Below are 26,068 nucleotides of genomic sequence, written 5' to 3'. Positions count from 1 at the left end.
TTAGTGTTCCCTTTAGTTTTTGAGCGGTGTATATATACATATATATATATGCAGGTTTATACATATATTCACATATCTTTATATATCTATCTATCTAAATATATCTATATATCTATATATATATATATACATAAATTTCTGGCAATATACATACATACACATACCCACATATATGGGTGTATATTATGTGGGTGTATACACTGTGTGTGTATATATACATATACATATATATATATATATATATATATATATATATATATATATATATATATATATATATATATATTTATACAAACGCACGAACACACACATATGTACCCCCGCATATATACATAATAAATATAACATTACTTACAAAAAAAAACATTAGTTTTTTATTTTTTCATTTTATTGTAGAAAAATCAAATAAATATTTTTTCATTTTTATTGTTTTTATTTTTTTCTCAGGCCACATTGAAATATCATCAAAAAAATAAACTGTTTTGTTTTCAAATCTCTAAATTCAAAGCTCAAAATTTGCTGTAACAAATTTGTAACTGCCTTTTTATTTTGCTGCTCAAAGCTAGAAATGAAACCAAAAGAAATGAATAAATTCCGATCACCGGGAAATCCCCCAAATTAACAGATTAGAATTTATAATTCTCAGCAGCTTTTTTTTTTTCTCTCTTCAAAGCTGAAACTAAATAAAATAATCCCTTAATTGGCAGATTGGAATTAAAATCACAGCAGCAGATTGTTTGCAGCTCATCATCCCTTAATTCAAAGATAAGAATTTATCTTAATCCCAGTGGATTATATAATTTCACTTCCTGGCTCAGCGACAGCACAATAGCGCTGTGATTTGCGCTTCCACCTCACAGCAAGAAGGTCTCGGTAGGATTCAACCCGGTCCCTCCAACTCTCCAAACACACGTAGGAGGTTCATGTGAAAGAGAGGCTGAATGGTTGTATGGCTCTAAATGACGTGTAAATGGTTGTTTATGCAGGAAAGAATGGTTGTATTTGTCAACATGATGTGTGAATGTTGTCTGTGCAGTTTGTTTGAATGAATGAGGGAATGATTGTGTTTAAATTACATTTTATCAAGTAGGTGCACGATGATATATATGACATGTAAATGAAAGAGTGAATGTTGTCTATGCTTTTCTGTTTGAACGAACGAATGAATGTTTCTATTATATTGTTTGAATAAATGAGTGAATGAATGTCTGTGTCTGAAAGACATGTTATTGAGAGGATAAACGATGATATGTATGACATGGAAATGAAAGAGTGAATGTCGTCTATGCTTTTGTTTGAATGACTGAATGAGTGTTTCTGTTATAATGTGTGAATAAATGGCTGTCTAAATGACATGTTGTTGAGAGGGTGCACGGTGATTTATATGACATGTGAATGGACATGTGAATGGTATTGATGTAATATACTATAGTATATTACATCAATATATATATATAAGTAAAAAATATATTATAAAATATAAAATATATTATATAATATATTATATATGACATGTTATTGAGAAGCTGAATGGTGATTTATAGAGTGAATGTCTGTACGGAAGCTCCAGCTCCCCGACTGATAGAATGAATGAATGAATGAATGAATGAATGGCTTCCAGCCTCAGTTCCTTTGTGCAGGTCAGTTGACCGATTTCCTTTTCCTCTTCCTGTTTCCTCCAAGTGTCATCCCCACCGGTGGCGCTTCCTGGATGGGAGAGCAGGATCCAGGGGCGCCGGCCGCCTCCGGCTCCTCTCACTCCTCCCGGAGATTACGGTCTTCTGGCCTGTAATCCTGTCAACGGGATCCGGCCCCCATTTCTCTGCGCGGCCCTGAAAATGAAGCCCGCGGCGGCCGCGACCGTGTAATCAGTTAAGATACAGTCGCTAAACGGCTTATGCGATTTGCGGCGCAAGGTCACGGCAAGGTCGCGGAACTTATGCTCGCACCGATTACCGCGGCATTGTCTCGACGCCGCCTTCGAGACGCAACGTTAGCATCGGGAGGAGCCACAATACACCCGGCGCTAATATGCGTAATCTGCGAGGACGGATGCGGGATTGAGCGCTTGTTTTGTTTCCCGGTAACCCTGCCTGAGCGTTTAGACACACACACGCACACACACACACACACGATTTTATTAGTCTGTATGTCCTCCGCTTAAACAAGCTAACTTCCAGATGTTTTCATCCGTAATCCTCATTTTATTCCTAATCCGAGCCATCTACTCTTCCCCTCCGGAGGGAGCTGGGGGGTGGGAGCGGGGATGATAATCACCGCCGGCCACGTTTTCGCGGGGAAAAAGGACACGGACATTTTTATTCATGACAAATACGGAGTGTCGAAAACCCGTGACGTTAACGTGGCGAGCGGCTAATCTGTGCTAATCCGGTTCGATCACGGGGTGAAATGATGGGAGTGTTGGAACGGGAGCGAAAAAGGACAAATCCAGATTTCTGAGGGAAGGCGATCGTGTGTGTGTGTGTGTGTGTGTGTGGTGTGTGTGTCGGTGGTGGTGGGCGTATGTGTGTTCCCAGGGACAGAGGATATATCAAGACAGACAGAGTTCAAGTGTGCTTTGCATTAATCGCCCGTTGTAATGACCGTTTAAGGTTTTGGTATTCTGATGAATTCCAGGATTGGGCTTAAACTGCTTTCATTTTGTTCGCCGCTCTTTAATCTTCTAACCCTGCGTTCTTAATCAGAACTCGGGAGCAGGTTTTTAATCTCGCATGAATGAGGCCGCGGATTACGGGCCTCCTGACCTTGCCATGGCGCACAGCTGCTTCCTCCTCAAATCATGTCGCTCTCTCTCTCTCCCTCCCTCTTTCTTTCCCTCTTTCCCGTGTAGCTTGCAAAGAGGATAATCTTACTTTTTCTTTCTTTTTTCTTTTTAACGCCACACAGAACCAAAAATCCATACTGCGCATAAAAGACACAAATACTGTGGAGAATAAGCCTAATTTTTTTTTTTTTTTTTCCCAGGGAGAAATTAATATTCGTAATACTTTCTGCGCGCTTTGATACTTGAAGGTGAAGCCGGTTCTGATGTGTGTGTGTGTGTGTGTGTGTGTGTGCGTGTGCTTTCATTATTATCTAATCCCTCTGAGATGCAGCATCGCTTGTAGTACAGACATTTGTGAGTGTGTGTGTGTGTGTATGGACTCCTGTAGAGGAGGGCTGGTGTGTGTGTGTGTGTGTTACCATTGTTATTGATACAATCACCACTTAACTTTGAAGACTGTATTAAAGAAATCATCTTTAGATTGCTATTTTTTTTTTCTCATTTCTCATCCCTGAGTTATAATTTCACCGTCTTTCAAGGACGCGAGTCAACAAGGCCAGCGAGGAGTGTGGGAATATAATTGCGATTTTTGACACGATATCTTTTATTCTGGGTGGTTGTCTGAAATTCTCCTGTCCAGTCCAGCCCACAAAACAAGCCATAGTCAATCAATAATCAATAGCGTAATTAATAAAGGCCTTTTTTCCATGGAAGCCTCTGGTCACCCGACGGTCACCTGACATCCGACCCCAGAAGTGTCTCCGCGTCTCGTCGGATTACAGGCCGAGTTGACGTGCACGCCACGCCCTCCCGCTCTTTCCCTTTGTCCTTTACGAAGTTTTATTATTTAATCCTAATCCGGGTTTCACCTTTCACAAACAAGTGAGATTAAGCGAGGCGCGTACATCGGAAACACCCGCCCTTCAAAACCCACGGGAGACAACCTCTGTTAAGAAACAATATTTAAAACAGATTATTGTTATTTAGTATTGTTCTTCTTATCTCCTAATCAGCAGGATCACTGCGGCGGGTTTGTGACTCAAAAACACAAAATCTCGAGGTTCCGCCGGTCCGATCGGCGTGAAACCAGCGCGGCGCCGAGAGCCACCATGAGGAGGGAAGGGGGTACTTACAAGGCTTGGGTGTTTGCGTGAGAAATCAGAGAACACTGAAAGAAACCACGGAAATGAACGGCTCGCTTTCCTCTGCGCTCCAGTCAGTGTGGACTGATGGGTGAGTTCTGGCGCCATCTAGTGGTCAAACCGCGGCACTGCAGCTGGAGGGACTCAAACGCCAAACTTCTGGAAATGAAACCCCGAACGGAGTACAAAAAAGTTGCTTTATTTGAATCTGTTGTCCACGAAAGCATTTTTAATTAAAAAATAAAAACACATAAACAAATTTAAAAAAGACAACATGCAGACAGATGTTAATGTATGCCGCTGCTATCGATAGAGGCTTTGGAGTTAATGTGCAATAGTGCATGAGAACGTCGAAAAGTAAGAATTGCCTTGATCTTTGTTGTGATATTCCTGTAAATAAGGCACGGTTTGCATATAATAACCATTTCCCTCGACACGAGCCGCTCCTCATTAAGACGTTTCCTCATGAGCGATAATCGTTTGTTAGCGGTAACGAGTCGTATCGTGATCAACTGTAAGAATCAAAAATTCCGTTAGTGTTTCCGCGCGTTCGAATCGAAACAGAAAGAAAAAGCCACGGCGGTGTAAAAATTACAGTACGTGACGGGATCACGGCCGTACGCAGAGGATTACCTCGCCGTCGTGACGGCGCGTGGGTTGTAACGGGGTGAAGAGGAAGAAGAAAAAAGTCAGGATATGAGTTTTTTTTCCCTGAGAAAAAAATAAAAAAAAGAATCTTATTAAATGCCCTCCTGAGTGGGGGAGTCGCCCGCACCTTTGGGATTAGGATTGCGTGTTAGAAAACAAATGCATAGGATCCTACATGACGTGGCTACAGTTCGTCTCCGCGGATTAAGAGACTGGGATCTGGGTGAAATGAAGAAGGAAGGGGGTACAGGTGTCTGAAGCACAGGTGTGTGTGTGTGTGTGTGTGTGTGTTACAGTTAATACTGGAAGGTCCGAGTCCCGCCTTTAGTTCTGCAGACGGCAGTGTGCGGTTAGAGGATGTTGTTCATGTCCAGGCAGGCGTTGAGGAGCGCCGAGGTGACGGAGCAGCTCTGCGGGTAAGAAGAGGAAGCTTCCACGGGCGGCGACGCCGCTCGACCGGACGCCGCCGGCGACTTGGGGTCGTTCTGCCGGCGGCTCCCGCCGTCGCCCGACGCTTCGGGCTCCTCCTCCTGATGGCCGGCGAGGTCCGGGGAGGAGAGTTTGGCCAGGAGCTGCAGCTGGTCCTCCTCGGTGCCGGGCTCCATGCTGACGCTCTTGCACAGCCGGAACAGACTGTGGCGCGTCTCCTCCAGGTTCTGCTCCAGCTCGGTGCGCTCCTGCAGGAGACGCTCCTTCTCGCCTTTCTGCCGAGAAAGAAGAAACCCATCGGGTCACGCGGCTTAGCTTCTCTTCTTCTTCTATGTTTTAGTTTTATCTAAACTTAACCAAGCTTTCATCCCCCCGTGGGTTTAGAAATGAAATAAGAATTTAAATTCGATTGAATTCATTTTCGTCTGTGATATTTTTGATTGCCAGTCTTAAGAATTAGAATTAAGATAAAAGGCGTTTCACTTCTTTCGTCGGCTCAAAATGCGCATCGCAAGCGTCGATGTGAGACGGCCGCCCGGGAACGCCGTTTCTTCAATTTTTAAAGCAAAAATCGCATTCACCTGATAAAATAAGCATCTTAATTCTCTATTTAATTTGCAAATATACGTTTTCTGCAGCGCTCAGTGAAATAGTCCTTTTCTATTTGCGGTGACGGACGCAAATGGCATTTCTGTTGGATAATTTCAGTTTGGCCTTTTACTACCTAAATATGAGAAGGACTCCATTTAACGCTTAGCATTTTATTTGAACGTAATCTTCAACCCGGGGAGTTCAAAACGTTTATGTCGTACACAGAAATAGAATTTTGTTTTCTCTGAAGCACCTGATTGACTTCATAAATGCAAAACACGGTAGTCTTTTTATCCAAAGCATAAAGCATTTTACGGCCCGCGGGCCACATCCATCCCGCCAGACTATTTTCTTTGAATGTTTTCAATCAATATTGAATTTAGAAATCCATATTTTTTTTCCTTTGGTTTAATTTTATATAGATGATTAGATACAAAATAACGTTGGGGCATTTATATGATCATTTATTAGATCATTAACGATTTTAAGTTGAAAGTTGAAACATTTAAATTGCAATGCTCACTTGGTTCAATTGACATGATACCCAGTTGGCACGCGCATGAAAATTAAATAAGAAATGTGGCCCGCCGGCCAAAATAATTGCCGACCCCTGGCATGAAGATACATGCAGCATTTTCATTTTGCGGCTCCCATTATTTTCTTATCCATGGGAAAGCGGTTCCGACGGGCTCTTTGAGCGCTGAAGGTTGTCGAGCCCTGATTTGAGCAATAAACAGCCTTTCTTTAGAGTGGAAAGACACGTACTGTTAAAGTCTGAATCAGTAGATAATAAATAAATAGATGAATAAAAAAAGAAAATCGGTCCAAATATGAAATAATACATTTTCCGGCTCGGCCGGTGAGAGTTTTGACTTTGCCTGGTTTTCCACCCGTCCGGACCTTACCAGCACTTTGATTTCGCGGTCCAGCTGGTGGATGCTCTCCAGCTTCCTTTTCCTGCAGCGCTGCGCCGCCGCGCGGTTCTTGCTCCGTCGCCGCACGTCGTGCACGAACTCCAGCTGATCCGGGGTGAGCTGGTGCTGCTTCAGCAGCTGCTGGAAGGCGCTCCTGCTCAACGTGGAGATCTGCTCCACAGGGAACTGGAGCTGAATCTGCAGAGCGAAGACGGGGAGCGACGGAGTTACGTGTAAACTAATCGACCAAGCAAATACACACGCGAACGCGCGTCCGACAATGACGACGACGACGACGACCTCCGCCGCTCGTCTCTTGTTGGCCTCGGCGTCCCCGTCCGTGTCCAGGTCCGAGTCGTCCCCCGAGTTGAGCGAGGAGGACATGCAGGGGCTCTTCTCCGACTGCGACAGGCCGTCGACGGGCGGGGCCGGCTCGTCGCCGGCGCCGAGGTCCCGCAGGAAGGGGCAGTCTCCCGGGTTGGAGCTCAGATCCAGCTGCTTCAGCCAGTGGAAGTCCGACGGCTTCGCCAGATTGCTTTGGTCCGCGGGGTACAAGGGGAGCGGCTGGTTCTGCGGCGGGCAGAGGTCGGACCAGAAGCCCTTCGCCAGATGTTCGGCCACCTCCCTCTCCACGCTGCTCCTCTCCCCGAGCCCCTCTTCCCGGTTGAGGTCGGTGAGCGTCGGCTTGGACGTCCTCCGCTCCAGACCGGCGCCGCCCTGCCCCAGTAAGTCGCGGCAGTCTTCGGCACACGGGGCGAGGTCGCACTCGTTTTCCACGCCGAGCATCTCCATCGCCTGTTGAACTTCCCTGCCGGTCGCCTCCACCTCCCCCGGCGGCGGGAGCTCACAGGGTAAGCCGCAGTGTGCCAAATTCAACTCCCCCTGATCGCAGATACCGCCGATTTCCAGGATGTCCTGCTCGCACAGCTGAGAGGACGGGCCGGCTTTGTTTGCGGTCGGCGCCGCCAGAGACAACATGGGGCAGACGGAGTTCGCGGCGAGCTCCAGAGAGATCGGGGATATCTGAGGCCCGCAGTTCTCCAAACAGAAGTGTTCGGTCCCGTTGCTCATCTGTCCCGGCGGGGTCTGTAGGCACTTCGGCGGGAAGGCGGTCCGGTCGTCGCCCGAAGGCGCCGAGTTTTGCGGGTCGAGCGATTTTGGCGGTACGCTCTCCGCGCCCGGGACTGCGCTGGAACCGGAATCCGGACAGCAGACTCTCTTCGCGGCCTCCTGGGCTTTGCTTTCAGAGAACTTGGGGACCAGGAAGTCAAAGCACCCCTGCTCCAAGTTGTGAAACCCCAAAAATTCGGCGCAGCTGCGGATGGTGTGGATGTTCTCTTTGGTGAAAAGCAGCGTGGACGTGTAGGCAAACTGGAGCAGAGGCTCGAAACCCTCCACGGTCACCTGTGGGGAAAAATGAAGGACACTGAACTCCACAGAAATGATGAGTCGTGATAAATACACCAGGCAGTACAGTCGTACCTTGGCTCAAGAGTTTAATTTGTTTTGTGACCGGGCTTGTATATCAAATAAAATATTCCCATTAAAATGAATTGAAATGCTATAAATCCGTTCCGGCATCCCAGTTTTGTTACGTGTTTTTTAAATAATCAAATAACAAATAATGCATAAAAAATAATAATACATGAAAAAATGAATGTGAAGAAATAAACTGGTTTAATTCGGTGTATTTGCTGTGAGGAGGGGACAAAGATGCCGGCGGCAGCGTTGGAGTTTTTCTTTTGGTGCTCCATAGCTTAACTTAACTTACTCGCTTCACACTTAACGCTACAATGTGTCGCTAAATGGAACTTGCACACTTTTCTGCTCTTTATCCATAAACATAATTATGGACGGAGTGAATGGCGGTCCTCTTTTTAAAATGATCAAACCGTCCACGACCGGCTTTGCATGACCGCTTCGATGCCTCATCCGTCGACATTCCCGCCGCCTGCTGCACCGAATCCCCAAAATATCTCCTGCCCAAAGCCCAAAAAAAAAAGCTACGGCACGTATTTTGGAGAATTCATAAGGTGCACTTGTAAGTCAAGGTTTTACTGCACTACCTCTAATAACTTTATAACACTTTGCTGCAGCCGGACTGCCTCCATGGATCACGACGGCAGACTTAAAGGTAAGCCTTCTTCATCACTTTCACTGCCGGATAAAAACAAAAGTAGCCATTCGGACTCCATTGTTCTTCTTCTAGTGATCTATGACACCCTGCACCATTTACATACGTTTCTTCTCACGTGACAGTTTTTCAAAATATGCAAATTCGATTCTCCCCTGGCCTTATTTGACGCAACAGAATGTGAGCGAAACAAAATGGCTACGACTGACCGGCAATGACCTAACAGACGAGCTCGTCCTTCGATCCTCTTCCCGAAGAGTAACGGTGTTTATTATTTCCTGTCTCGACAGCCGCGGGTGATGAATTCCAGTGTCGCTGCGGCACTGCGTAAATGTTCTCCTTGCAAGTCCATCGCAAACGTCAAACCGTCCTTTGAGCGGGAACGGGGGGGGGGGGGGGGGGGAGAAGGGGGAACACCGACCTCATTGGGCAGAGCGATGACGGGATTCTGGTCGTTGACGCCGGTGACCCTGCTCTGGAAGTACGCGCTGCAGGAGGCCAGGACGGAGCAGTGAGCTCGGAAGCTCCGGCCCTCCACCTCCACCGTCACATCGCACAGGACGTCCTGCTGCCTCTGGTTATTCAGACACTGGAGGACATGAGCGCTGTGGACCGCCGACTGGAAGGTGAAGACGGACACCGGAGGGGCGCGGAGAGACATGGTTCACACGAGCTCGGCCTGCAGGGAAGAGAAGGACAAAGAGGAACATGATCAGAAACAGACCCTTTTCTTACATTTCTGCAGTCTGGCCTGTTTTTGCTGGCTTTCCTTAGATTCTTGAGTGAACATGGAGACTCTAGTGAACATGTGGACAGCTGCAGATACGCTCAGGGACAGCGAGGTGCGATGGAAGATCGGTTCGAGCCAAATTCGAAGAGTTTGTTCTTACTCACACCTCAAAAAAAAAAAAAACAAGACTAATGGGCCACGAGAGGACACGATGAAAACTTAAAACAACAAATCAGTCTGACCAGCTGTGTGTGATGTCATATTATAGCAATAATAATTATTATGATTGTTATTATTGCACATACAGGTCAATTCAGGACTGTAAACCTGATTTTTAGATCAGATTACATTCCACTTAATTGTCATTACACATGTAAAGATACAGAGTAACGAAATGCAAAAGTGCAAAAAGCAGGATAACATATGTACAGAATGTGCAGTATTAAAGAATCAATGCAATTTCTTTTTTTTTTTACAGCTAGTGCAAGTAAAGGTAGATAAGATAGGATCAGAATATGTACAGCGAGTGGAAGTATGCTGGATAACTGGGATGTGCAGATTATGTACAAAGAGGGCTTGATTAGTTTGATTAACAGATGGCAATATACGGGTGGAGCTATAAATATACAGATGTCCTGTACAGTAACTGTACAGAAGGGGTAATAAAGAGATGCTATATGAACAATTATACAGACTATACGGATGGAACTATTAATATGTAGGTGTGTTATAGAACTCTACAGAATAGATAATATAGAGATTTCAGGAGATTTTTACAAGGCCGGTTGTGTAATTTGTGTGATTCACTGACCAAAACAAATCATAAGTAACCGATCGATGGATTTGTCTCCTTCCTAAGGAAACGTGTCTGTCTGTACAATGAAATTCTGAGTGTCAGATAGTAAAACAAACTGTTGGTAGCATAAAAGAGACATTGGAAAACTGAGTAAGGACATGATATAGTAAAATGCATAACATCACAACAAAGAGTGAGAGATGACAGTGGAAGTGTAATCTTTGCAGCTTAGCTTGGGCTAATTAAAAAGCACAAATAGAGTGTGTGAATCGAGAGGTAAACAACCAAATGTGGGTATTCTGTGAATACCCGCAGGTTGTGCGATGGCGCCGGCGAGTGTGGGAACATAAACATGTAAAAAGTGAAACGCAAAGTCGGTTGCAGCTCTGGAGTGTGAAAAATCAAGTCCGAACGTGAACAGAAGTGCAGCTGATTGATCTGAAGTGTGGAAAGCATTTTAAAGACACTGTATAGGCATACATTGAATTTCCATAAACAATACACCTTAATAAAAGGTTATTCATTTGTTTACAGTTTATGCAAACAAACTATCTGTATACACAGTGCATTTGCATGAAGTATAAACCTTAACAAATGAATATTCATTTGCTAAAGTATGCACCTCAAGCAAATAAACTATATGTACACACAGCGTATTTGCAAGAAGTAGAAACCTGAAATGAATATTCATTTGCTTAAGTATGCAGCTCATGCAAATAAACTATACATGTATATGTATTAATATAAATACACATATATATAAAAGACTGATTACAGTGGTTCTGGCTTCCCCTGCTATTTAGCAACATGAAGGATCACGGGACTGTCAACTGATGCCGCAGGGTGTATCATTGCGCAAGACTAGTTCTGCGAATATTATCGATGGAATAATCGATTTTATTTCCTATCAAAGCGTGTTGTGATCAGTTAAAGCGAGCAGGTGTGTGTAAATCCGAGGAGGGAGGAGGCTGGGGGAACTATCGCCCCCCACCTCCGGGTTTCATTCATCGCTTACTTTTAACACAAATGTGATTTACGTGTTTAAAAAACTGCGTCGCCACCGAATCGACGGCGGATTTTAACGCGTATTTGACAAAAAAAAGGGGAGTGAAGCGGCCGAGACGATGCTAACTGTGGCTTCAACTTTAAAACGCTGACTCACGTTTGGCCAAGTTACCGAGCACAACCCCGGTGGGTTCGCCTCGAAACCGGACACAGTCACGACATGCTTGCGTAAACTGGTTATGTTTTTATTTATTTAGTGAACAAAGAAAACAAAAATCCCGCCATGTTCGGGTAGAAGTTTCTGGGTTATCAGAAACGGGAGCGCTAGGCCAACGTTAGCTGTTCCCAACTTTGACGTTAGATGTGGAGGGAGGCGGGGGTTGAACTCATGTCCGCTAGGAAACCGCGACCTCTGGAAACAAAAGGCTTATTTAAAAACAAAAAAGGGGGATTCAAGCAAAAAGGCCAAACGTGCACCGACCTGCCGTGCCAGCCTGATGACACTGCCATAGATAAACTTAGGGTTAGCGTCGGCTCTGACCATCCGGAACCACCAGACCTTCCTCCTTTACGCCGCAGTCTGGACCAGGAAAAGCGGCGGCCGCGTCCTGCGCAGGCGCAGTCGACGCACCAGCAACGCACTGACAGTTCCCTTTTTTTTTTTTTTTTTTTTTTTTTTTTTTTTAAATGTTCGTTATTTATTCCATGTTGATAAAAATAAACATAAATAGTCGGTAGAAATGTTCAACCAATTTGTTAGAAATTCTTTAATTTTTTTTAAACAATGATTACTTTTCTGTCATGTTCAAAAATCAAATGCGTGTGTTCACTGTCTGCATAGCTCCAGCCATCCTGACGACTGTGAAAAATATACATTACAGTACTTCATTGTGATTTTTCTAGACTCATGCGAGAATGGAAACGCTCTCAAATCTCTTCCCAGAGTAATCGGTATCACATCCACCCAGTTTTAGCTGACTGAATACGTTGAGGTTGGTTTAGGTTTCATGATCCCATATGTGGCGGAGCAGAAGCAGAAGCAGCTTGGGTTTGCCTGGACTCCCTGACACCGGCGGCGCGTCCATCAGAGGATCCTCTCGTAGAAGAGGAGATATGCTTGGCAACTCTGGACTTTGGTCTCGCTCACAGGCTGAACGCTCGTGTCACTGATATGGAACCAGGATCCTGTGAGCGGCTCCACCTCCGCTGAAAAGACAGAAAAGGAGTTAGACCTCGAATATCCTACGTGAGAAGCGTTTCCAGGTTTCCATGCGAGGGAGCCCACCTTCTCCCGCGACCCCGTTGGCAGCGGGCTTGGAGCTCCGAGGTCGTGTTTTCACGTAGGCCGTGTAGTGACCAGACCTCATGGTTCCACTGTGCTCCACGATGCCGTACAGGCTGTACAGAATCTGATTGTCTCCCTCTGACAGGTTCTGCGGGAAGGACGGCTTTCTGTTAAGAGCTGTGGCTTTGGGGAAAACATTTATTCATTCACGGTGTATTTTGTGAGGTTTAAGGAATAACGGAAAACATCTAGGGGGTCACAAAGTGCTGCTAGCTTGAATTTAGACAAAAAACATCCTTTCGGGTTATTCTATTAAAGCCTATTGCAGCTGTCATTGGGCGAGAGGCAGGGTTCACCCTGGACCGGTCGCCAGTCCATCACAAGGTCGCATATAGAAACATCAACCGTTCGCTCCGGCATTTGCACGTCGGGAGAATTTAGGGTCTCCTGCATGTTTTGGACTATTGGGGGGAAACCGGTGAACACGGAAGAAACGCCACACAGACACTGGGAGATCATGGAGACGCCACACAGAAAGGCCCCGGAAGCGATAACCTCTGCACCAGTGCACTACCAACAGTACTACAATTCAAAGAAGATTAAAAAAAAAAGACTGAAATAAAGAAATCAGAAGAAATGATTATTGCACTGCAGAAAAAACAAATGTTTATATGAGAACAATATATTTTGTTTTTGCACTGCCTCCATCTTGAGTTACCACTCTTATATTTATATTATATTTATACATTCTCCAGGACACCTTACATATTCTACATTACACCTGTCATGTCTAAAACCATTCTCTGCACAAGGCAGAGCTTTTGTTTCCTTTTTGCATTTTTATATATATTTTTTTGTTGTTTATACACTACATAGCGGTTTATTTGAATCCATATCCTTTATTTGCATATTCTTTTCTATTATTACTATTTTCACACTTTTCTACCCTATAATGCTGCTGTGACTATTGATACCCATCATTGATCAATAGTCTATCTTATTCTATATATCATTCCCATTTCAAATAGAAATATAGCCATTCACGCTCTCATTTAGGCTCTCCAATTAACCTCCTGTGTGTTTTTGGACCGTGGGATTTTGAAATAAATATTATTTTCTGCTGATTGCAGGGTTTCCTCTCAATAACTTCCTGATTTCTGCATGCTGAGAGAGAGAGAGGAAGTGGACGTAGCGAATGGTGATGCTGGTATGCTCTGCTCAGTACAAAACACATGAATTACTTATCGGCTATCCTTCATGGTTTACTCTGATATTCATTAAAAACACAACTTTCAGTAGCGCCTAAATAAGGTGTAACTCCGAATATTTTCCCCTGTCCGAAACCGAGGTCCTGATCATAACTAATTCATTGCGACGAAGAGGAGTATTGTGCAAAGCTTCGGTATTCACGAAGAAGTTTTACAGAACGGCAACAAATACACAAAGATCTATTTTTGCAATTCTGTGTGATCGCGGACACGACGAGAAAAAAACGCCAGGAGAAAAAAAACACTCGCCGGGTTTTTCTTCTCAGCCTCGGAGAAACTTGAAAAAGTGTTTTAAGACATCTGAAGGGATGAGATACTATGGCTGCGGACTTTATTATTCTACTTTTGAGCTGCAGCAGAACTCGTGCATCTCTACAGACTTCTTCTCTCTTTCTTTTTTTCTTTTTTTTTCAAAGATGAAAAATGAATGTATTCGGTCGGTGTTAAGAAAAACATCTCAGGAGAAGACCTTTTAATGTCAAACTAGTCACTTTAGGGAGGATATCTTAACCATAAAAAGAAACTTTTTCCGAGTTAGACAGACTTAATTTAAGCATAATTAATCTGTAGCTTGGTGTTTATATATATTCATACACCATTTATTTCATGTCAAGGTGGGAGAAGTACTGTCTGTGCTGTTAGCATCCATATTATATATAACTTTCTTGTTTATGAAACCTTGACAGGATAATAACTGATTAAATGCCCATGGATTTTTAGAGTGAGGCATTATGAGTGATTTTAATAAACCGATAGTTAGTGTTTGCCTTGAAAAAGCGAGTATTTTCCCACGACAGTCAATCAATGCAGACATCCAACTATTCATTCATTCATTCATTCATTCTCTAGACCAGGGGTGTCAAACTCCTTTTCACCGAGGGCCACATCAGCATAATGGTGGCCCTCAAAGATCTACATGTAACGGTAACAGTATAAATGTAACCAAATGTAATGTAAAATAAATGTAACTACTCCTTAAATGTTAAATAACTGACTTTATTACTCATTCAAGTGAGCATTTGCATAGATGCTATGCTTTTGATTCTTGGACAATTTGTTGTTTTTGTGGAAGGCTAACTTTGGCATACTTAGCTCCGTGTTTGGTGTCAAAATGCCAACGTGGATTGTACTCTTTGACAGCCGACGCTGCCTCATAACACAAAAGACAAAGCGTATTTTTCTCCACGAAGCGCAAACGGGTATCGGCCTTTCCATCTTTCTTGAAAAGATAATTTCTATTTCTCAATTCCACATGTTGATGTGGATACATTGGAATCTAATGGCAGGATGCCGTCACTTCGCGGGTGACATGAAGGGCATGAATTTGCGAAATGTAGTTTATGGCCAATGCACGCGTTCGACTTCTTTTAAGACAATCAGACGTTCTTACGGGCCACATTTGGCCCGCAGGCCGTGAGTTTGACACGTGCTCTAGAGCGAAGCCTTGCTAAGCTGTCATTGGTCATTCACGGGGCCACATTTGGAGACATGCAACCATTCATCCTCTCATTCACGCATCATATAGACTTACAACCATTCACGTGGCAATTTGGGCTCTCCAGGGAACCTCCTACGTGTTTTTGGGCAGTGTGAGAAAAGCGGAGAACCTGGAGGAAGCCCGGAGAGCACGCAAACTCCACTCAGAGAGGCAACCTGTCGGAATCCAACGTGAGGCGGGAGTGCAAACCGCTGCGGCGCCTCAGTGTCGACGTTTACCTTGCATTTAGCAGCACAGAAAGGAGCAAGATCCAGGACGAGGGGGAAGTGGACGTGTCTGTTGACTTTACAAATACTGAAGCCGTTCTGGGGAGGGAGGGGGGGGGGCGACAGAACAAAAATAAAAACCATGTCATTAAGAAAGCCAGGATAGAAGGCACAGAGCAAAAGCTGACAAATCCCCCGACACATAAAAAAAAAAAAACCTGCGCGTATGACATCTCGCCGGGTAAACAGAAAATCCAGGCGATTGGATCGGAAAGATGCGAACGAACGGAAATACCTGTTGAAATCTCTTTAAATGGAGAGTGAGCACCGGTGGAGGAGAGGAGATTAGCATTTGCTTCAAGGCATCGGTGTAAATATTCTTAGTGGATCCTGGAGGAGGGGACAAAACCAAAAGAGCAAAGATGACGCCGGATGACAGACTGGTGCGAGGGGGGAACCTCGGCGGCGAAGGTGAATTCCAAATACCCGCTTTGTCTTTATTTGCCTGCCGCTTAGTGCAGGTGACGCACAGGAGGCTGTTGTTGTGAGTGAGCGTTTCCACCTCGGTGAACTGGAACAGACACGAGTGCACCGAGCACTCCTGCTTGTCGGGGGTGGAGCGGGCGGCGAGCGTCCGGAAGGCCAGCTCGGGGTCCTGGTTGATGACGGTGTACTCTTTCGCTTCGGGCGGCTCGTCCTCGCCTTCTGACGCCCGTCCCGCGGCCTCTGAGTCTGTGTGGGCGTCGTCCAGGTTGATTTGTTCCATTTGACTCGCAAGCTGCGAGTCTGCTCCGTCTGCTCGCTCCGCGTCGGAGAACTCGTCCGAGACGCCGCCGCCCCCCGGTCGCCGCTCCACCGATAAGGCGGTGAAACGGTTGCCCGCTGGCGTTTCACACTCGTTGGCCGACTCCTCGCCCTCCTCTTCGTCCGCCTCCAGGCTCGTCGGATCCTCTTCGGAGACGGCGAACGGCGCGGAATCTCCTTCTCTTTCCCCGGCGTGCGCCGCATCACCTCCGCCCGAGGGGGTGTCTGCCCGCTCGCTCATAACGCCGCTCGGAGACGAGAGACCGCTCAGGATGATTTTGCTCTCGAACTTCTCCTGCCTCTTTTTTTGCTGCAGGCGGGGACGAAAAACACGATGAAAAATCCAAAGTACTCAGGCTTCCCGCGGCCAGGGGTTCAAGACTTTTTCCCAAACTACACTTTTATGCCACTTCCGCTGAAATTCAAGCGCGGGCGACCACATTTGCGAGACGAATAACTTCGGACTTTACCTTCGCCTGCTTCTTGGCCTGCTTCTTGGCCTTCTTCAGCTGGTGCTTGCTCCCAGCGCCGGTGGGGAAGTCGTCGTTTCCGTTCGGGGCCGGGCTTTCCCTGCCGGCGCCGTCGGAGTCACTCGTCTTCTGAAAGGCTTTCTTCAGGTTCTTCTTCCTGTACGCCTCGTCAGAGACGGGAAGAGAGAGATCCAAAAACATCTCCGTGACCACCGACACCTGCGGAACAAAAGGAAGGGGTTAATGTGATTCAGCAAATGAAGCGGTATTTCTTTTTTTGTTTGTTTATTTTATTTATTGTTTCAACTTACTGTTTTACACTGCTGACACATCACGGTGCTGGTCATCTCCCCGCCAAAAACCTGGTCGACGAAGTTCTTCGGGGATCCATTTTTCTCATATTCTGTGGGTGGGGGGAGGGCCATGTAACCATTGAACTGTGCATTCTATAACGGCGCATATATATGTAATATATAGCTTGGCTGCCTTGATATTGATTTACACAGGAACAAGTAACAGCTCACCCTTAGCTAGCTTTTTTAGCTGCTCCGACTCTGTGCCTTTTCTGGAGAGCTTCAAGGTTTCCATTATACCGGAGCTTATTCTCTGCAGGGACAAACCGTATTTAAAGTGAACTGGATATAGATATATATATATATATATTGCGGATAGAGACGGGGGGAGGGGGGGGGGGCTGTATCGACAGTATTTCTCACAGACGGTCGGACCCCTTGGGGAGCGCCCGTCTGTGCTCGTGCATTTCAGGCAGCGACTGTCCTCCTTTTAATGCAGACAAATTTACAATTCAAATGAACCCCCCCCCCCGAGGAGCCTGGCCGAGGTACGGGCCGCAATACGTGTCGTTTGACTTGCAAAGCGACGGAGTCATGTTCCGCTGTCAATTCAATATGCAGGTGGGCGCGGGGCCCTTTTTCCTCGGACGGCTTCGACGTCCGCTTTAAAAGCTAAATGTTCGGCAAAATCTCCGACGTCGGAAGGATTAGTCCGCGAGCGGGCGCATACTTTGATCTCCTCGGCTCTCATCCCATCCAGCAGGTACCGCAGCAGCTCCTGGCTGTCCTGCTGCTGGAATCCTTTGAACCTGGCAGCTCTGCCAGACAAAAAAAAAAAAAAGAAAAGACACGATGATGAACAATACTTGATGCAATAGGACTGGGAGGCACATCTCTTAGTAGGGCTTTTAAATCTCCAGGTTTGCCCACCACTATCCCCTTGGGTAGTCGCGCTCACTTTTTGCAAACTTGCGAGAACAGCTCCCGCGGCGTCACCACGCCCCTCTTGGAGCCCTGGATCTCATTGAGCAGCTCGCACATAGCCAGAGTCAGGGATCCCGGCTGGTCTTTCTGGACAACGATGGGCTCCTGCGGTCATAAGAGAACAGGTACTCGAGCGATGGTGGGACAGGAGATGGGAGAGAATCCAGCCACGGGAAAAATCGGGGAAAAAAATAACCCAACAACGCGCAGGCTTGTGGTGACTCACCAGATCAGTGGGGGCGACCGGTTCAATATTAACGCTCGTCTTTTCCTCGATCACTTTGTTGAGAGTCTGTCTTAGCTGTAGTGTTTGTGAGAGATTCTAGGGTAGATGAGAAAAAAAAGCATCGACAGTTTGGCACTGTTTTCTCCTTTTTTTGCCAGAATATTATCCCACTAAGCAGGTGTGTACCTGAATCACAGCGTTGAAGAAGCAGGTGTTCCCCAAGTTGCTCAGTCCCTTTACGGAAACCCTACCGACATCCTCCGCCGCCGCCGTGGGACTCTGCGGCTTGGCGACGCTCTCTTTTTTCAAGCTTTTCTTCTGGCGGCCGCTGTTCTCTTTGTTTTCATTCTCCTTATCTTCGTCCGCTTCGGGTTGCTCTTCATCGTCCGACGGGTTTTCTGTGTTAAAACGGTGAGAGCAGAGAGGAATCAGGGGGGAGACCCGAAGCGGGGTACCGCTAACATAAATACAACTCGGCAACAGCGAACATTCAGGCTATTCCTACCGATCTGCGGTGTTTTTGGAGGCTCCGATGAGGTTTTCTTCTTCAGGCTGGTCACAAGCTGAGCCAGATGACTGGTATTGGAGTACTGGACCTCAACGTCACATGTATAGCACCTACAACATACAAACACAGAACAAAATTACTTACGAACACGTAACATATGGGTGTATAGCATATATTTACGGATTGCGGTGAAGACAGTTACCAAACGCTCCAGCAGTCCAAACTGATCACAAGGCAATGGGTTTCTGAGCGAGGGGTCTCATAGTGTTTGATGGCATGCTGGTTCTCTGAATTTCTTCCACAGCCCTTTACAAGAGGTTTCAATCGTTTGTTTAAAAAAAAAATACAGGAATATCCAAATCTGAATAACAATAGCTGGCTGGATAGACTCACTCTGTGTCCGCACTTCAAGCACATCCACACCGTTGCTGGTTCCCTCTCATCTCCTGAGTCCTGAGGCAGCGCGGTGATGCTATTCTCCTTGTTTTCTTCACACTTGCAGTCCTGGCAGCTCGTCCAGTCAGCATCGCCGGCGAGCTTCTTTGGTAGAGTTTGGTCTGCTGCTTTTTTGATGTGTTTGCAGGACGGCCCTACGGGGAGAGAAATTGAAATGCAGTTCTGAAAAGATAAATACAAAAGAGGGAAGCTGACAGTAATGGCCTGGTAGAAGGGTAGGCTCACCTGTTATTTCAGTGTCATCATCCTCTCTGGGGCTCCTGTTCTTCCCTTTCTTCTTCCCCATTTTCACCTGCACACAGACATGGCAGCTTAATAAAACGGGCCAGAAGTGTCAGTGGAATTGATTTTAGTACCGGCAAAAGCATCCGAAAGGTTTATCGCAGTAAGTTTCAGAGTTTAAAAGTAAACGATGAATCAGACATCCGTTAAAAGTCCACGACCATCGCTCTGGTCCCTCCAGCTTACTGTCACAAAGGGGGATTAAAGCCTTCCCTCGTCAGCAGTTCCGTCTAAATTGACGTGCGTGTCAGCTCTAAAAAGGACATTTTTCTTAAAACAGTTTCTCCGGTATATCATCAAACTCCAAGAGAGAAAATATTTCTAAAAAAAAAAAAATTACATCCACCTCTTCGGCAGGCACAGGAAACAGCGACACAGAATGTAATGCTGTCACTGTTTCCGGTGTCCGGATTCTTCTTCCGGTGCGTCGCCGAAAAGCTTCCGGGTCAAAACAAGCGCCGCCGGAGAGTCCGCTGACAACATGCGCATATCAGCCATGTATATCTAAACTGTTTACGCGAGGAAAACAAAACAAACTTCACTTTTGTGTGAATTACTTTAAATTGAAAAGTTATGGTATTATTGTAGTACTTAAATGTGACGAATGACAGATGAGTTTGTCTATTGTGACTCTTCAACGGCGGCATGTCTTACCTGGACTGGGCCGAGTCCCAGCTGGCGGAGCTTGAGCTGCTGACCAGCATGTTCCCCAGCCGGGAGGAGCTGGAGATCGTGGACCACATGGCCGTCGCCGAGCTCCGGGACTTCGTGGAGGGCTCTTCGCCTTCCGATCGCCCTCCCCCTTCCAGACCCCGGTTCCTCCTCACGCACAAGCTGGACGCCGAGCTGCCGGTAATCACCCGGTCACACCCGGTGACCCTGTGCACATCCACCCGGTCCTCCGGTGCAGAAGTTTGATCTGTTATTTATACTCCTGTTTTTTTTGCTCCACGCAGCTGGACGTGGTTCTGTCCTGCTCCTATCCCTCCGAATATCCCGGTGTCATCCCGGAGATCACCGTACGGTAAGCCGGTCCCCGTTATTTACAACAGCGTAATAAGAGGCTATTACAGCCATACTAGTCAGGCCTGTGTTTTGAATTTCGTCATGGTGAGTTTTGTCTTCTGTTTTTGTTGTTTTCGGAAGGGCAGCTTAAAATTGGATATATCTGACAATATATCGCAATATTATTATGATTGCACTGTCACAGGGAAACCCAATTCCATTATGGTATTCCTTGCTGACCCTTTACACTAAACCGTACATCAAAATCCCTCTGCTGCTATTCTCTATTTTCAAATTATAGGTATGTCTGTGGAGGTTCTCAGTCATCCAGGTCATTGTGAATTCTTTATTTCGGCACAAATTACACATATTTATACATTTCAGTCTTTATGCCGTCAAGTGTTTGTATCTGCACGCACTTTATATCTTATAGTTTATACTCTTTGATGTAATGGTGCACTCTACTATTCAATATACACTCAATTATTATTTTGTTAATTTCATGTCACCGTGGGATTGTGAGAAACGTGTTTTCGATTTCTCCCTATGTCCAGTACATACGGAGAAATTGGCAATAAAGTTGACTTTAACTGTGATAAGATAACACAGGGAAATTCAACTGTCACAGCAGCACAGGGTAGAAAAGTGTGCAAATAGTAATGATAGAAAGAATATGAAAATAAAGGATATAGATACAAATAAACAAAGGCTATGTATGGAACACAATCCAAGTATAAAAGAAATGCCTTGTGCAGGGAATAGTTATAGAAATTAAGGGGTTATGGTAGGATAATTGCACTCCGCTTCGGGTGTTGGGACAGACACCAACCCACCCTGAGGACAGGAAATGCAGTAGGAATGAATGAAAGACATGTAGATATTCATAGCAACCAGCCTATGATATAATTATAAATTCCAAAAGCTGTCTTTTATAATAATCTCCCTCCGATCCATCATGAACTGGAGTTTGATAGCGGCAGAGTGTTACTTTGATTTACAGAGAACTTGGAAAGATTTCCAGCGAGGTTATAAAACAACCGCTGAAAGCACCCCATTTTATGTTTTTCTTTTTGTTTATTTTCTCATCTTACAATAAGCTTATGATACAACCGTTCTACCCGTCGTTCACACATCTGGGAAATTTCGGGCGTCCGAAGAACCTCCCGCATGGGAGAACCCTGTCGGAATTAAACCAGGGACCTTCGTGCTGCGAGTTAAAAGAAATAAAGATAGAAATTTTTATTTCCTCTGCAGGACAAAAGACAAATATATGAAAAATAATTCACGATCGGATGATCATACTCCTTTGCGCTCTCTGAACTCCGCTGCCATTCAGGTCTTCCAAATATAGATATGTCTTATCTTATAGATAATGTGAAGTTGACAGAGTCATGATCTATGGTTATATCAGCAAGGCAAGAAGTTGCATACAAAGAAAACAGGATGATCAGCATTCATTCATAATCTATACTGCTTTCGATTTTGGATAATATAGTTGACCGTCGCATTCAATTTCTTTTTAAATGCTGATGAATAGTTCGGTTCTCATGACTCATTCCTGCTTGTTACATATATCATAGAGCGGTTATGAACAAGTGAGTCACTCAGGCCAGACAGCATGAGTTGGGAGTGTCGTTTAATAATCTGAAATCACTGCCTCTGCAATTACAGGGGGGAAAATAAAATCTATATATTTTCACATAGGAGAAAAAATATTTCTGTGTTTCATTTTTACACTTGGGTTACACCCTTGCTTTGAATTCTAATTCTGTGGGAGTCGGGGTGTTTTTCCTTGTGTGGAGAATCGCCAGACGGCCGCTTCTTTCCCCCATCCGGCCGCACCTCAGCTGTCAGAAGGCGTCTAGGCCGAAAACTACATGGTAGTGAACCTGTCAGTCAAAACTCAGGGCTGAATGTGACCACTCCGTGTGTCTCGTCTCCCTGCCAGTCATCTTAACCTCGTCTCGTCTCCCCTCCCGCCTGTAACCCAAAAAATAAAACCCAGCCTGCCGTCATGACGGACGGCTCCCACCCTGAAATGTCGGAGGTTCACCGGCGGAGCGGCGAGGGAGGGCGAGGGTTTTAGACTAGTTCACTCGAGATTGGGATGAGCCGGGAAAACGTAAATACGCGATGCGTTCAATGTCTGGAAGAAATCGTAACGCCATAAAACTCAAGGGTTAACTGAAGACAGAATTGTCTGGATGGGGCGGCTGAGCGGGAGGTTGGTAGTTCAATTCCCGTCAGCTTTGCCGCCATCTGCATGTGTGTGAGTGTGTGTGTGTGAATTCAATCCAACGTAAAGCACGATTGATTGACAGGTGACCAGTCCTGATTTAACCCCGCCTCTTGTCTAGTGTCAGCTGTGATTGACAGCCACAGTAGGAGGTATCGAAAAATATTGCACACACACACGCACACACACACACACACACACACACACACACACACACATATATACATATATGTATCTATATATACTGCTCAAAAAAATAAAGGGAACACTTGAACAACACAATGTAACTCCAAGTGAATCACACTTCTGTGAAATCATAGTGTCCACTCAGGAAGCAACACAGATTCATTTTGACTTGTTTTAAGGACATTACATCAAAGTTGGATCAGCCTGGAGTTTGTTTTTACACTTTAATTTTGAGTGTGATTCCTAATCCAGACCTCCATGGGTTGATACAATTGATTTCCATTGAACATTTTTGTGTGATTTTGTTGTCAGCACATTTAACTGTGTAAAGAGCAAAGTATTTCATAAGAATATGTCATTCATTTAGATCTAGGATGTGTTTTTTAAGTGTTCCCTTTATTTTTTTGAGCAGTGTATATCTATATATATAGATATATCTATATATAAATATATACACTTCTCTTTATGGTAAAGATCCTTTTACCTCTTCATCAGTGGTCCTGACATGTAACATCTTTAAGATGGTGTACACGTGCACCTAATTCATGCACGTTGGACCATCTCGTGTCAGAACGGCCTTTCCGTTAAACATTCGCTCACCGGCATGGAAAGGTCCACTTCCTGGTGCCTCCGGATCCATCTGACGGTCCAATTCCCAGACAATCCTTCCCGCCCCCCTGCACGACGAGCTGTGGCTGATGGGCGACTCCTTCAGCGAACGGTTCCTCCCACCCTGGTCCAGAACCGAACGCCTCGGATGCTCCTTCGTGCCCACGGCCACCTGACTGGACACCAGCGGGTCTGGACGGCACAAAACTGCCTGTCCTGAGGTGCATCTGTGCCGTTTCCACAATCTCACTTCCTCACCCCGTTCCCATGTCATGCCCAAATTCTGCTGTTTTTCTTATTGGTCCCGGCCCGCTCACATCCTGACTATTTTTGTTTATATTATTCTTGTCATTGCTATTGTCACTTTATTTATATTGTCTTTTATGTGTTTCATGTGTATAAGATAAGATAAGATAAGATCAGATATGATAAGATAAGATAAGATAAGATAAGAACAACTTTATTAATCCCGAAGGAAATTGTTGTGCCAGAGTTACAGAAAATATAACAGTAATAAATAATAAAAAGAAAAAGGCAGAATTAGAAATAAAAATAAACTATAAACTATAAAGTGTCTCAGTGAAACTATACAGTGTCTTAGTAAACAAGTGATAAAACTATAAGTGTCTTAGTTACAAGTGAGGTAAAGAGTGCACAATAGTATGATAAAAGGAAAAATTGTAGTGTAGCTGTTATGAAATGAAATATTGCACAGTTCTGAATATTGCACAGTGAAATGAAATATTGCACAGTTTTTGTTTTTTTTTTAGGTTAAAGATAGGTTTTGGGGTTTTATGTTTTATGTATTACTATATGTTGTCTATTATGATCCCCGATGTTGCTGCTGTTGTTGTTGTTTATTTATTCGTGGATGTCTTGCTGTCTTTTGTCTCTATTTATATTTATATTCATATTTACAGTAATGTCCGGACTATTGAGCGCACCTCAATATAAGCCGCACCGGCTAGCAGATCGCTATCTCGGGCTTCCTCCTGCACACTAAAACCGTCAAAGTCGTCTTCTTCGGTGTCGGAGTTGAACGGACTCAGAATTTCCGGGTCATTTCATCGGTCATGTGACGGGGATAAACGTTTTAGCGGCGTGAAGCTTGTTAGCGTACCCCACCCAAAAGAGGTCCATATATTAGCTGCATCGTTGCTTACGTCAAAAACGTCGCGGCTTGATATGGACTTTACGCTTTATGGACTTTATGCATACATTTTTCACGTAAGCGACGATGCGGCTAATATATGGACTTTTTGTGCGTGGGGGACGCTAACGAGCTTCACGCCGCTAAAACCTCTGTTTACGTGAAAAAAGTCGCGGCTTATCGTCCGGAAATTACGGTATATTACTTTTTTGTTTTTTGACATTTTCACTGTTACGCTGCTGTGTCAAAGGAATTTCCCCTAATGGGGATCAATAAAAGTTTATCTTACTTTGGTGCCTCAGGTGTGCCGGCCTCTGCAGATCCCAGCAGACGCAACTCCACGCCAGCCTCAATGCGTACCTGGCGGCGAACTGCCTGGGCGAGGTGTGCGTGCTTTCCGCCGTCGACTGGGTGAAGGATAACCTGCGGGCCTTTTTGAGCGAGAGCTCGCCGGCGGCGCCGAAGAAAGAGACGACATCCGAAGGGGAAGCTTTCAGCCGCCTGTGGATCTACAGCCACCACATCTACAACCCCACCAAGAGGAAGAGCATCCAGGAGTGGTCCAGGGGGCTCGGCCTGTCCGGGTTCTGCATGCCGGGGAAGCCCGGGGTCGTGTGCGTGGAGGGTCCGCAGCCGGCCTGCGAGGAGTTCTGGTCCAGGTGAGCCCGAGCGCTCCGGACTGCTGAAAGACCGCTGAAAAATAAACCCGATCTCCTCCGCAGGGTGAAGGCTCTGACCTGGAAGAGGATCATGATCCGGCACAGAGAGGACGTTCCCGGCGCCGACATCGACTCCCTGCGCAAATTCACGGGTTTCGAGGAGGCCGTGTTTGACCCCCGCGGGGCGAGAAGGAACCACATGGACCTGGGGTTGCTCTATCAGTACCTGAGCGAGAGAGGCTGCTGCGACGTCTTCCAGATGTACTTCGGTATCGAAGGAAGACGAGGCCAATACGACCCTTAAAAAAAAAACCCTGACGTGAAAACGCATTAATCGGATGTGTTTTTTTTTTTTTTTGCAATCGTCACGCGCCGAGGTCACGTTAACTTGTCGCAACCGACACGTCGAAATAAACCGGCTGTATCCTCGCTGGGATAAAAAAAAAAAAAAAAGAAAAAAAGGCTGAAAAACAAAACAGGGGCTCTTTTATGCAAAGCTGTGGGTAATTCCTGTGTTGTTTTTTTTATTTTTTTGGTCCTTTTTTTAAAAAAAAAAAATCAAAGATTAGCACTTTCAAGGATCCCAGTTGCATCTGCAATTTTAATACTGCCGTGGATCATACCTTGCCCCGGGTGTTTTTTTTTTTTTTTTTTTTTTTTTGTGTTTTCTGAAGTTTTGCGATTCCGCTGCGGGACTTTCACCTCAGAAAATCACATTAGCGTTTTAAGATTACCAACTATCTACCATGCCGAATATCTGTTAATCATA

At 45.3% G+C, this 26,068-nt stretch overlaps 3 protein-coding genes across 7 annotated transcripts; 1 reads left to right on the top strand and 2 right to left on the bottom strand.

The window, feature by feature from the left end:
* Positions 1–4,110: 4,110 nt before the first annotated feature.
* LOC147224185 (transcription regulator protein BACH1-like) lies at positions 4,111–11,773 on the bottom strand. 2 transcript variants are annotated; one of them, XM_086164251.1, is made up of 5 exons: positions 11,656–11,773; positions 9,065–9,322; positions 6,810–7,913; positions 6,501–6,707; positions 4,111–5,279 (listed from the first exon to the last, which is right to left on the bottom strand). In XM_086164251.1, the coding sequence occupies exons 2-5, from the start codon at positions 9,302–9,304 to the stop codon at positions 4,926–4,928; spliced, it is 1,905 nt and encodes a 634-aa protein (XP_086020377.1). In that variant the 5' UTR covers positions 9,305–9,322; positions 11,656–11,773; the 3' UTR covers positions 4,111–4,925. The 2 variants fall into 2 exon arrangements, with proteins under 2 accessions (XP_086020377.1, XP_086020378.1); XM_086164252.1 differs by having other exon boundaries at positions 4,111–5,275.
* Positions 11,774–11,915: 142 nt separating this feature from the next.
* usp16 (ubiquitin specific peptidase 16) lies at positions 11,916–19,855 on the bottom strand. Of its 4 annotated transcripts, none has more exons than XM_086164249.1 (17): positions 19,641–19,855; positions 19,398–19,464; positions 19,110–19,306; positions 18,919–19,022; positions 18,714–18,826; positions 18,395–18,606; positions 18,209–18,304; positions 17,957–18,087; positions 17,729–17,816; positions 17,230–17,311; positions 17,017–17,108; positions 16,706–16,924; positions 15,918–16,545; positions 15,727–15,821; positions 15,444–15,530; positions 12,460–12,607; positions 11,916–12,380 (listed from the first exon to the last, which is right to left on the bottom strand). In XM_086164249.1, exons 2-17 carry the CDS (start codon positions 19,456–19,458, stop codon positions 12,259–12,261), a joined length of 2,475 nt encoding a protein of 824 aa, XP_086020375.1. In that variant the 5' UTR covers positions 19,459–19,464; positions 19,641–19,855; the 3' UTR covers positions 11,916–12,258. The 4 variants fall into 4 exon arrangements, with proteins under 4 accessions (XP_086020375.1, XP_086020376.1, XP_086020374.1 ...); XM_086164250.1 differs by having other exon boundaries at positions 19,801–19,825; XM_086164248.1 differs by lacking the exon at positions 19,641–19,855 and adding an exon at positions 19,616–19,634.
* A 51-nt stretch (positions 19,856–19,906) lies between these two features.
* rwdd2b (RWD domain containing 2B) lies at positions 19,907–25,714 on the top strand. Its single transcript, XM_086164296.1, has 4 exons — positions 19,907–20,306; positions 20,411–20,478; positions 24,943–25,299; positions 25,363–25,714. The coding sequence occupies exons 1-4, from the start codon at positions 20,100–20,102 to the stop codon at positions 25,601–25,603; spliced, it is 873 nt and encodes a 290-aa protein (XP_086020422.1). The 5' UTR covers positions 19,907–20,099; the 3' UTR covers positions 25,604–25,714.
* Positions 25,715–26,068: the final 354 nt, after the last annotated feature.

This window comes from Fistularia commersonii, chromosome 18 (assembly GCF_037954325.1).
Source record: "Fistularia commersonii isolate RoL2024-O1a breed Wild chromosome 18, RoL_Fcom_v1.0, whole genome shotgun sequence".
Classification (NCBI taxonomy): Eukaryota; Metazoa; Chordata; class Actinopteri; order Syngnathiformes; family Fistulariidae; genus Fistularia; species Fistularia commersonii.
Note: the sequence above shows the minus strand (reverse complement) of the source record. Positions and strands in the feature narration are given on the sequence as shown.

Excerpts from the sequence above, each read along its gene's own strand:
- usp16 (XM_086164247.1), bottom strand. Across the intron at positions 17,312-17,728 it reads TGAGAGCCGAGGAGATCAAA|AGAATAAGCTCCGGTATAAT; the intron begins GTATGCGCCCGC and ends TTGTCCCTGCAG. Across the intron at positions 17,109-17,229 it reads GCTAAAAAAGCTAGCTAAGG|AATATGAGAAAAATGGATCC; the intron begins GTGAGCTGTTAC and ends CCCCACCCACAG.
- LOC147224185 (XM_086164251.1), bottom strand. The coding sequence starts at position 9,304 with ATGTCTCTCCGCGCCCCTCCGGTGTCCGTCTTCACCTTCCAGTCGGCG. Across the intron at positions 6,708-6,809 it reads ACAAGAGACGAGCGGCGGAG|ATTCAGCTCCAGTTCCCTGT; the intron begins GTCGTCGTCGTC and ends TTCGCTCTGCAG. Across the intron at positions 5,280-6,500 it reads ACCGCGAAATCAAAGTGCTG|AAAGGCGAGAAGGAGCGTCT; the intron begins GTAAGGTCCGGA and ends CTTTCTCGGCAG.
- rwdd2b (XM_086164296.1), top strand. The coding sequence starts at position 20,100 with ATGTCTTACCTGGACTGGGCCGAGTCCCAGCTGGCGGAGCTTGAGCTG. Across the intron at positions 20,307-20,410 it reads AGCTGGACGCCGAGCTGCCG|CTGGACGTGGTTCTGTCCTG; the intron begins GTAATCACCCGG and ends TGCTCCACGCAG. Across the intron at positions 25,300-25,362 it reads TGCGAGGAGTTCTGGTCCAG|GGTGAAGGCTCTGACCTGGA; the intron begins GTGAGCCCGAGC and ends TCTCCTCCGCAG.